The 12,059-nt window shown below is 35.3% G+C and overlaps 1 protein-coding gene across 20 annotated transcripts in view; it reads right to left on the bottom strand.

Moving 5' to 3' along the window:
• The window catches only part of PLXNB2 (plexin B2), a 398,614-nt gene that overhangs the window by 61,066 nt on the left and 325,489 nt on the right, over positions 1–12,059 (bottom strand). For all 20 annotated transcript variants that reach the window (XM_087874217.1, XM_087874206.1, XM_087874218.1 and 17 more), the window contains 3 exons: positions 8,957–9,117; positions 8,092–8,240; positions 7,457–7,565 (listed from right to left, as the gene is read on the bottom strand). In XM_087874217.1, the coding sequence (XP_087730343.1) occupies positions 7,457–7,565; positions 8,092–8,240; positions 8,957–9,117 (419 nt within the window). The remainder of the gene's footprint in view (positions 1–7,456; positions 7,566–8,091; positions 8,241–8,956; positions 9,118–12,059) is intronic.

The following is a 12,059-nucleotide window of genomic DNA, read 5'->3' as shown; positions in this document are numbered from 1 at the left end:
TAAAAAGACTATATTTCAGGGAACAATTTTATTCCAGCAGCAAAAAGGCTAGATGGCAACAAGCTATTTAAGATCAAAGCTGATCTCTAAATGAAAAAGAATAAATCTTTCGGAGGATAAATTACCCACAAACAGCAGCCACAGGCTATTTCAGGGAGAAAAGCTATTAAAACAATACAACCAGACTAGCTTCCTTGGTTCGAACATCAACTGCTATTCAAGACTGAGGCGGTTACAAATTTCACAAATAAAATGCAATACCAAAAAGTCAAAGTTCATGCCATAGATCTGCCATAGGTCTGTTTATTATAATTCTACAAGCAACTTACCAAGCCAATCATTTCAGTCCTTTTCTTAAAAAATAAAATAAAATAAAATGGGAAATTGTGGAATTCTTCATTCGCCATATCCTATTACACTGCTGTCCAAAGTGCTATAAGGTCTTGGCTTAGAGTCTCGGTTTTGATCAAACAGATGTGACTTTAAATTCACATAAAATGCATAAACAGATCTTGTGCTCAGAATATTTCATTCTGATCTGCCTCAACTAAATTTTATGAAAATGAAAAGCAAAATAAAAATAGACTCATTGATGTCAATCTCAGCTGCTTGGAAGAAAGCGCAAGGTGGTTAATGCAGTTAAATAGACTCTATTAATTTTTTTATTACTGTAGTTTTATACATAGCCCTGGAATGATGAGTTTTAAAATGAAAGCCTAAAAGTGCTCATGAGAACTCAAATGTCACAACAAGCATCCAAGTGCAACCTACTGTTGCTATAGAGTATGGCAACACAACTATACATATATTTTTTTCTATTTTTGGTTTAATAATCTATATTTATTAGACTTCCTTCTTCTTGTGACTAATATTTTCTCTCTGTGATTTTCAATAGAAAAGCTAAATTTGCAGAAGCAGAAAAAAAAATTCCACAGACTAAGCCAACTTTGATTTTCTCTTAACAATATATATTTCTTGAATTTTACTTTAAACTTTTAAAGTAAATCATAACTCTTGATGTGTTAATAATAGAAGTCAATGTATACTTCATCAAAGACACACTACAACATCATCAAATAACAATGGTTGAGGCTGCTAGAAGAGCAAGAACCAGAACTTTGTATCTCCCTTGACACTCGAAGTGGTAAAAGAAGTGGGGGGAGGAGGAGGAAGAGAAAGAGAAGGAGAAGGAAAAGGAAAAGAAGAATCTATACTTCAGAGGGCTGCTCAGCAAGAATCTACAGGCATTACAGCAGGGATAAGCAAACTGGTTCCTTCTAGATATTTTCAATTACAGCTTTTATTACTTCAGATTATATTAGCTGTATCTAATAGAACTGAAACCTAAAATGCTTGGTGGGCACTAGATTACTTATCCATGTATTATAGGAATCTACCCTATTCATCTCAAAGCAATTTCAAATTATCTTTTGAAATGAAGGTCCTATGATTCACCGACTGCCTTCATGGTTATATCACCTTGTTCACCATGTTAAGATTCTCGTCTGCTGGTCTCCCTTTCAGATTTCTTAAGTCCCAGGTACAACTGTATCTCCCCAGAATTTCTTAATATGCTTTTTGATACATGGGCACCTCTTCTTTCTTCTTTATTTACTTCCAAAGAGTAAATATTCCCAAGGACTAGAGGAAGGTGATTGCTATGCTTATTCCCAAGACAGTAAGGGGATTCATCTAATCTATTAGCCTTTTGAGTATAATAGGTAAATTTCATTTTAGATATCTGAACCAGAATTGGCAGAATAGGTTGGATGGAATAACTGAATTGGAATATGAAGATTTCAAATGGGGAATTTGCTTCTCAACCATATTTTTGTGTTGTATCACCTATACAACAAATACTGTACATTTAAACAATTCAGTCTACTTTATATAGGGCTTTCTTGATCTTAAATCAACATTTGATTTATTTGTTCATGAGATTTAGAGCTGCCTGATCCCACAATTATTCTGCTTGTCTTACATTAAAAATAAGAACAACAAAAAGAAAACAATAAAAATCCTAAGTGTCTGGACAAACTAGTCTTCAAAATTCAATAATGAAAGTCGGAACTCAGTGCAAAAACAGTATTAAGATTAAATGTATCTAATTATAATATGTACTGCAACTTAGAACTGATTATGAAAATACTAAGTGATATATTTTAGGATCAACTATCAACATGAAAGGAAATGGTAGTCAAGAAACATGCCATAAACTAGCACTTAGTAGATTAACCATGAAAGCCTTGGAAAAGATGTGTTTATAACTACAAAGATCAGAATCATACAGGTGATGCTTTCTCTGTGATACTCTATGGAAATGAAAGTTGAATTTTGAAGAAGAAGAAGAAAGAAGCTTTTGATATTTGGTGTGGGAGAACATTCCAAAGAACACCATGGATAGCCAAGAAAGCAATCAAGCAATGGATCACTGAACAGATCAATCCAGAGTTTTCACTCAAAGCACAAAAGACAAAATTATGCATTTACTTTGTGTAAAGTCTAGGTCTACTCATTGGATCAATCAAGCAAACAACTTTCATGCAACAACTCCAAAAGAATTCTTTGCAGGGATTAAATATGAAAAAAAAATTAAAAACAATTTTTATTGGTTTAAATTGGGGGAAAAATATTAAAATTTTATATGTCCTTGTCAACAATCAACAATATTCCTTAGTATATAAGAGTAAGGATAGATAAAGTGCAATCAGGCATGCATGACTCTTTTATTATACCATGTTTCAATAAAGTATACTTCAATTCTTTCTGTATAGTTCATTTCCAGATCAGGCCAACTCCCAAAAAACTAAGTTCCTTCTTATATCCAAATAAATCAGGAATGAGCTTGTCTAAGTCTCTTCTGAGTGCTATCTTGCATCCAAGGATTTAAGAAATGTTTCAGCCCTTTTGTTTACAAATGCTTTTTGCCTATTTACCCCAAGATTCTCTACAGCAGGGGTGTCAAACTTGTGGCCCATGGCCTGGATGCATCACGTGCTGGCTCCACCCCCGCCCTGTTTAGCGAAGGGGGAAAATGTCCCAATACCTCACATGGAACCATCGTGACAACATTAGTTTGACACCCCTGCTCTACAGGAACCTTGATCCCCAAACAGTTAGATTTAGAGTTCCCTATTTCCATTACAACTCAGTAACCACCTTTCCTTTCTCCATTCCCATATACTTTTTAAACATTTCACATATTTCACAAAGGAGATTCTTCATCTTGGCCCCAACTGGCAAATTACAGTATCCCTTATGAAAATCCCACTGGTATATGTTAGAAGTCGAATTGATTTTACAAATACTGCTAGAATGCCCTCTATACAATAAATGGAGGACAGAATCATAACACCAATTGTAAAAAAAACTTAATTGCTCCTCTGAGCAGGAGATTGTCATTTTTCTCCTTGGCAATCAAACTTCAGCTATTTCCAATAAGGTTGCTAAATTTTTAATAATTACCATGGCTTGCATAAATAATCTGGCAGTTTCCCTACTCTGTTAATTGCTTCAGGCTTTTCTGTATAAAATTTCTTTTATTTTTTTAATGTTATATTGTTTTAATATATTTGGTATATTGGTATTGATATATCATCCTCTTTTAAATGCATGTCTTAGAACATAAACAAACAAACAGAAATGATGTCAGGAATGTTACAATACTCAGAAATTCATTTTCTAAAACTACTGGATACACAACACCTATACCAGTGATGGGGAACCTTTTAGACACCGAGTATGCTCAAACTGTGCGCAGGTGTATGCCCAAACTGAAAAGTGCATTCGCGCATGAATCAGTGGTGGGTTGCCCCCGGTTTGCACCAGTTCTATAGAACCGGTAGTAAAACTGGCGGGAGGCTCTGCCTACCGACCCTGATGTCATCAGAACGCTTCTGTGCATGCGCGGCCCCGTTGCGAACCCACCACTGGCGTGAATGCATGCATGTGTGGACATGTGCATGGAATGCACACGGCCATGCATAGCAGAAACCTGAAGACCAGTTGACTGGCAGGAAGCCGGGGCATCCCAACATCGGCAGTGCGGCAAGACATAAGATCTTTTTCTTTCGTGAGCTTCTCTTTCATTGTTCGCAGGGAAACAGAAGCTCACGAAAGAAATGCCACGGAGATCTGACCTGGGGTGATGGTGCATGTGCCAGCAGAGAGGGCTCTGTGTGCCACCTCTGGCATGCATGCCATAGGTTCACCATCAAGGACCTATACCCTGTTTGCATTAACGATGAAGAAATTATCTCCAATACTTTGGACTCACAAGGGCATTAAAAACTATTATGCACCTATGACTTCTATAAATTGATCATAAATCATCATAAATCAATCTTCAATAATGAAGATATGACTATTATCCTATCCTTGGAATAGATTGATAGTTTTTTTTGTTCTCTCTCTCTCTTTCTCTCTCCCTCCCCCCCACAGATATATATTAGTCAATGGTGAACAATTCATGTATGAATCTTTTTCTTTCTGACATTGTTGTTGAAGCCATTAGGAGTTGAATAGCGTCTAAATATTTAAAGTAAAGAAATAAAGGTTTTTGCCTGAAAGCTGAAACATTACCGAAGGATCTGGGTGGACATAGCATAGAATAAGATCTTTAAATACCTTGGAATGAGATTCTATTCTATAGGTTCCAGGAAAGTCACTACAAAATATATTAGGGACCAGGGGTGGGTTTTACTTATTTAAATACAATGTATTTAAAGTCCAAAATGGCCAGATAACATTCAAAAGCACCTCAGACATCTTTCTAATTCAGAGGCCTCCAACCTTGGCAACTTTAAGACTTGTGGACTTCAACTTCCAGAATTCCTCAGCTAGCAAACGTTGGAGACCCCTGTTCTAATTCACTGAACTACAAGAAGGAAGAGGAAGTACACTACAATCAGACTTACAAGGTTCTGTTATTGTAGCCAATCTCAATAAAAGTAGTGTTGTGTTACAGATTTTAGATTGATTTCATAGTCTGGCCTACCTAGTGGGTAGGAGATGTCTGCAATTGAATGTAGGGCTTGGAGGATAATACTGCCATACTGGTTGAAACTAATTTTTTCTTCATTACCACTGGCTCCAGTATTGTCTAGCACAGGGGTCACCAACCTTTCAGACCTCAGGGACCACTAAAATCATAATTTTAAATCCCGCGGACCACTAATATGATCTGCCTAATGACTGGCTGGCTGGGTGTGGCTAGGTGGTCATGTGACTGGGTGGGCGTGGCCAACTTGATGTCACTCACATCGAGGGCACCTTGCTGGCCTCTACTCACCCCTTCCCTCCCAGCCACTCTTCACCTGCCCGCCTGGGCTCCTTAAGGCCCCAACAGGAAACAGTTGTTGGAGCTAAGCAGCCATCACGAGAAAAAGTTGGCAAAATAGCTGGCTCAGTTCAAATTGGATCTGACCGAGAAGGAGGCTCAGCTGAAGCACCTCATTGAAGACTACGAGCATAGGCTTTCCAAGCAGAGGGAAGACCTGTGGAAGTGCAAGGCACCTGGAAGCTCAGCGGGCTGAGATGGTCACACAGTTCCAGGCCATGATATAGTCTCACTGGAACAAGGCCCTCCGGCTCTTCGCCACCAGCAGCGCTTCCCCCCAGCCTTTGCCCAAAGCCCCACACCAGGAGAGTGAAGTAGACCCCAAGTCAAAATTTCTGCCCCCATCCAACATGCACAAAAAGACCCAAAGGGGGAGACTCTCTGCAGTAACACAAGCATTCATTGCATGTAACCGGCCCAGGGGCCATACTTTGAAGATCCCTGATTTAGTGCAATATAAAAAAAATACAAATAATTTTTCTGCAGACCACCAAAATTTTCTTGCGGACCACCAGTGGTCCATGGACCACCAGTAGGTGGACCACTGGTCTAGCAGATGATAATTCCACTATGGGCTACATCAGCAGAAAGTCAAATAATTTCTATTATATCAACTAAAGATAATTTTTATCTCTTTCTGCTGGCTCTGATCAGGCTAAAATATTATTTATCAACAGCTGGGGGACATAGAACATCAACCTGAAATTGGTTTCTTACAGAGTTTTAGAATACTCATTACTAGGAATACATTGAAACCTGTACACTATCTAAGCACATTCATTTATTTTGGTTTAAGGAAAGCTTTCTTTTTCAGCCAGGCATAATGCCTTACCGTTTACCCTTTTTAAATAGAGTACATTTAATAAAAACTATCTGAACATTTATACCAGGGTAATTCTATAATTCTATAGAGGTTTTTACTGTACAGCAATTTTTATACTTGTGAAATTTATTTAGTATCTGTCTTCCAGTGATTTTTAAAGAGAACAGATGAGTTTTATATAATCCTCTTTAATCAAATATTAATCAAGAGATAACAAGAATAACTAAATACAGTCTGGTTGCAGTGAAAATGCAGCTATTTCCTTGGACTACTATTTAGTTTATATTTATTTTTTAGTTTATATAGTATTTTATTATTGCACATTTTTCTAAGTGGATTGTGACACATTGGTCTTATTTTTCTATGGTTTTTTTCTATGGTTTCATATCAGACTGTTCTTTGATACTATATAATACTATATAATGCTATATAATTTGCAGCTACATAATGCTAACTTTTCCTTAATGTTTCATTTATGAAAAGTTTTTCTTAAATAAGAATCTCCTGAAAAATAGTTTTTAATTCCTTAGTTATTCTTCAAAAACAATGCATTAATTAAAGTTATTGGTTCAGGAAGGAATCATGAACTATTTATTAAAACTTAACCTGGTTTCTGAGCTGAATCTTTTCTTGGGAGTAGGTCATCATTTCAGTTCTACAACATAGCTACCTCTGCTTAAATTACTGCAAGCAGAATCAATAATTCTATCTCCTTGGCCCTCTCAACCTCCATTGACTGCTATTCCTTCTCTGGCAAAACACATTTCACCTTAAAGAAGAGAGATAGGCAAGAGGAAATCTGCAATTTAGATCGAACATTTTCAGTAGGCCCATCTGCTGGCAAAAAATATACATATTGTATATTTTTTTCTACATAACATGGGATTAGATTATTAACCTGGTATTTTCTGAAAGAAATATTTATCTGAAATATTACAGGGCACACTCATTTTCATTAGAGTTCTATTTTACCTACAAATTAATAGTTTCCAAACATGACAAAACTTTGGTCTTGCATAAAGTGGAATTATAGCAAAATAATACCTTGCATTTCTACACTGATTCCAGAAGAAAATATTCCAAATGCATAAGGGATTCCTATACTGTATGGAATGAACTATCTATCTTCCCCCTTTTCACTACAGTTGTAATAAGTTTTTTCAGTATGATATCAGTAGGCTTATTGATTTACTTTGGAGATGATGTTTAGGGTTCCTCAATAACAAATCAAATATCCAGTAAATAAAAAAGGAATAAGATTTTCCATGCACACGTATATACGTATATACACTCACCTGATATGTAAATTGCACTTCATTTGTGGATGTGCCGTATTGTCCATTTATATTAACTTGAATGTCACCTGTTTTTTCTATTGATCCATGCCCAACTTCACAAACAATTCTGTTTATAAAAACACAAAAAGACATATAAAGCTTTAACAGTGCATATTACCAGCTAGTCCATTCTTGAACTACATGCATACAAGAACACACACAGATTTACCTCCTAAGCATAAAACCAAGAAATGTAAAAAAATATATGTTTATAGGGTCTCATTATCCTAGGGCCGTTATGATAAATAAGCAATTAGTTATATCATTTATTTGAAGAGAAAACTTTCAATTTTTGTCAAAGTGCAGAAATCTTTCCTCAATTATATCATTGAAAATATCAGTTGATGAAGTAAATAGAAAACAACTTGGATTGTAGCCCCAAGATTATAAAAATAGATGGCTGTTATTGTCTAATATTTTAATTATACTTTGAAACATTATTTTAATCAAAATAATAATTAAATAGTTATTGTATATGTCAAATTCTGCATTATATTTGTTATATTTAAAGTTACTTTATTTTACATTTATGTAGTCACTGATACATAGACTTTATTTTTACTTCTTTGTCAAAGTTGTCAGAAATTACTTACTTGGTAGAAACAGAGTAGAATTCTTTTCTAAATTGACATTCAGTGTTGGCTACCATTATTTCTTTGACATCTTCAGCCTTAATGCCCAAGTTAGATCCTCTTATTGTTAACAAAATTCCACCACTTAGAGGTCCATTCTTTGGTTCAATCTAAATGTGCAGGAAACATTATTATTGCCACCCATATTATATAAAATAATATAATAACTAGGCGGTAAACATTTATGAAATGCCACGGTAGCAGTTGAATTAGCTTAAAACAATAGGTTCCCAAACTGACAGGAAAAACAGAAATAGATCCAGGGGACTTGGATTCCAAAAACATTATAGGTTTTTTTAAAAAGCCATTATCTTTGGCACTATTGACATATTTTGATTAATCTTTGTAAGCCATAGGACACCTTCTATATAAAAAAATCCTAGTGATTATTTAGGTGCTCTAATATTTTGTCTTCCAGATGTTGTTTACTTATTTGTTTTTATTTATTAATCAAATTTATATGCTACCCATCTCACTGACAGGCGACTCTTATTCATGTCAATCTTACACAAACCAAAACAGCAATGCTGAGGAATGATGGAATCTGCAAATTAGTAGCTTCTGAAATCAATAGGATTTTTTCATCTTCCATGGCACTACAGAAGGCCTTTTATGAACTCTTCCCCTTCCTGAAACCTAGGTTCAGACTTTTTACTATTTACCACTTTGCATTTTGATGGTAAGAAAATACAGATGACGTTGGGAAAATACAGAGATTATTTATTATGGGACATGACCTACTTTGCTAACTGCTCCCAGCACTGCATCGCAAATTGATGGTTTAATAATCAGAACAATATCATGAAATTATGTGACATTCATTTACCTGAGTAATGACTGGAGCAGGGCAGGTAGTTGTAGAAGATAAGCAACGTTTTGTGAAAACACAACCATCCCTGGCTTCACACCAGACACACTGGTACTGTGGATCAGCCGCGAGACATAAGCTGCAGTCATCCCGACCATAAGAACAGCTGTATAAAGTCACTACAAAAGTAATGTGCATCTGCTTAGTATCAATTTCTAGTCCACAATTCAGAGCTACAAAAACAAATTGTAATGGAAGCATGGATCAGGATAAGAGGCAAAGCAAAGCAATGAGGTGAAACAAAATGCTGCTCCAATGGTCTTTTTTTTTCATTTGTTTAGTTTCTTTTTAGATTTAGTGGACTGTGCTTAGCTATTTAAGCCTGGGTAAGAATGACTCTTGAATGATACAGAGAGGGGACGAAAGAAGATTCGTTGCTATTGTTCTACTTCTTATGTAGTTGATTCATGCAGTTCAGTAATCTACTGATCATTTGCTTTACAGGCTTTTTTTTTTGTCAGACTGACACATTATAGACTGACCTATGGAGATGGCTGTATCATTTCTGTGTTTAGCAGTTCTCAAATTGTTCTTAGTTTGGTAGCTGTGGCATGTTAAAGCTAGACCACCCAGGGGTCAGGCCCAGGTTCCCTCAGACAATTTGTGATAACGGCAGGCCAGTAGAGGTAAGGACCAGAAGAAAAAGCAAGTTTTGTCAAGAAACACCAGTGCAAAAAACCAGTACAGTGAATGAACGCAGTTGGAACAAGAGGACTGGAAACTAGTTGTTCAAAGCAAATAAGGAATAAATATGAAGCAATTTATTCTGTATTTTGCAAAAAATATAGATTCTGAAAAAGTAATTTGAAAGTAAATGATAACATAGATGTGACAAAACACTATGGGATGGGATATTGAAAACACATAAAGCCAAAACTATCGTTAAATATGGTTGTTTGATTCAGATTTTTCCTCAAATAACATACATTTTCTTTAATTTGGTTTGTACTGACATTCCATTCTATAGAGTCTTCCTACTATGAACACAGTCCCTACTATTTAATTAATGCAACATATTTTTAGCAAAAATCCAAACAGTCCCTAACAATAAAATCAAACTTTCCAAAATTACTTTAATGAGTATGCTGAGGTATACCTATAGTCAGAATTCAAACAGAGTAAGAGAACTTTCACTCAGTATTTTGATATACCAATATCATTCAGTCTATATCTCCAACATTTTACACTTCAATTTAAAGTCAAGGGAATCCAAATAGTTTTCTGGCATGCTTTGAGATTGACAGATAAGGTCAGAGACCATGGGTAGGGGAGTACTGCAGAGCACTGAAATCCCGATAAAAAATGCCCTGCCACTTTTGGTTATCATGATCATGAATCATGGAAAAAAACAGAGTCTCTCTTAAGCTTATATAGACCCCTTAGGTTTTGTGTTTGTGGATGGATAAAGTTAACTGGAGCTGAATTTACAGAAGGAAAGAATCTTGCAATAATACAATGTTGTTGTGGGGAAAATAGGAGGAAGGAAGATTATTAGATAAATTCACTTATAAAGTTACTCATAAAGTAATAAAGGTGGATAAAAATCTAATAAGCAAATAATAAATAAATTCCAGACATTGTCCTCTAATATCAGGACAGAGTTAGTAAATCCAGCATGTTAAACGGTTATATGAGAACTGGCCATATTTGAAAATAGTCTGGAAGAGGTTTCCCCACACAGTGAACACATACTCTCTTAAAAAGAGCTTCATCTTTTTTTCAGGCTTCTGTATACACCTGAAAAAACAACAATCACTAGCTGTTTCAATCAGTGATATTAAAAAATCTACCATAATAAGAAAGGAGGTAACGACAAACCACTTCCAAAAAATCTTGCCAAGAAAACTGCAGAGACACAAAACCCACAAAACTTTCATGAGCTGACATATGTTCAGAATCTAAAAAAAAACCAAAAACCAAAAACACATCTGTTTAAAGGAGGAGATTTGCTCAAGCCTTTTAATGCTTTCAAATCTCATTTAAAGCATTCACAGCTGTAAGGATTGGAGAACTAGTCCAAGAAAGTAACAATAACAAATAATACCAGCGTGTTCAAACATTGTTCATCAATGGCCATCGAACTGAAATATACAACTGATTATCATTATCAAATTTCTTATTGCTCTTATGTTGCTCTTTCCTTTATTAAATTTATATCTGGATTTTTAGCTCAACAAGGAATATGTTGTCCTCTCCATTCCTCCTCCCATCCCCAAGTAACAGGTAAATTGGGCTGTGACTAGCCTAAATTCTCACTGAGGATGAAAGATTGGATCTTCCTAATGTTAGTCCAACACTCCTTAGTTATGATGGGAAATAGAGAAGGTTGCAAGTTACATAGGAATCAGAGAATTTGTGACAGTCTTGCCCAAATTATAACTGATTTTTAATTATAATTCTTACTCTCAGAGATCATGATACAATAGTGTGAGAGGTCTTCCATTAAAAAAAAAAATACATTTTCTCTCCTCACATTCTTCTTCTTGTCCGAAAGATAAAAATATACTCTCTGGGAAAGAAAAAGAAGGTATCTACTATCATAGTCTAAGTACACTTTTGCATTACAATCATGCATCTTGCATTTATTTTCAGATTTAAAATTTTACTCTTATTTTGCCTGTTACAAGAATTGTAGATTATTTCCTTCATTAAAAGGGAATTTTTAATTCAACTCGTGGTAGTTTCATGGATACAACATCATTCTAGTTTTCTTGCATCAATTAAGGGCATTGTTTTTCATTACCTTATTCTTGGTTATTTGGAAGAGCACAACCATGTTAGTTTACTCTAAACAAGATCTTGGCTTGGTAGTTCCTTTTCACACTAACAAATTTTCTTAAAAAGCACACACTTTCAGAAACTTTCATAAAACTTTATCCCTTTTCATAAAATTTGTTAATATGAAAAAGTATTATCAGAGACCTTCTGATATTTCTTCCTGAGTAAATTCTGAGCACTATGCTCCCTGTCACTGGTTCATTAATTCATATGAACAGGTCATTAAAATCTATGAAAAGACAAGTTAGCTGTATGATTAATAGTCAGATTTGACAAAGAAACA

This window comes from Pantherophis guttatus, chromosome 7, assembly GCF_059756535.1.
Source record: "Pantherophis guttatus breed Tessera chromosome 7, ASM5975653v1, whole genome shotgun sequence".
In the NCBI taxonomy this organism is placed as follows: Eukaryota; Metazoa; Chordata; class Lepidosauria; order Squamata; family Colubridae; genus Pantherophis; species Pantherophis guttatus.
Note: the sequence above shows the minus strand (reverse complement) of the source record. Positions and strands in the feature narration are given on the sequence as shown.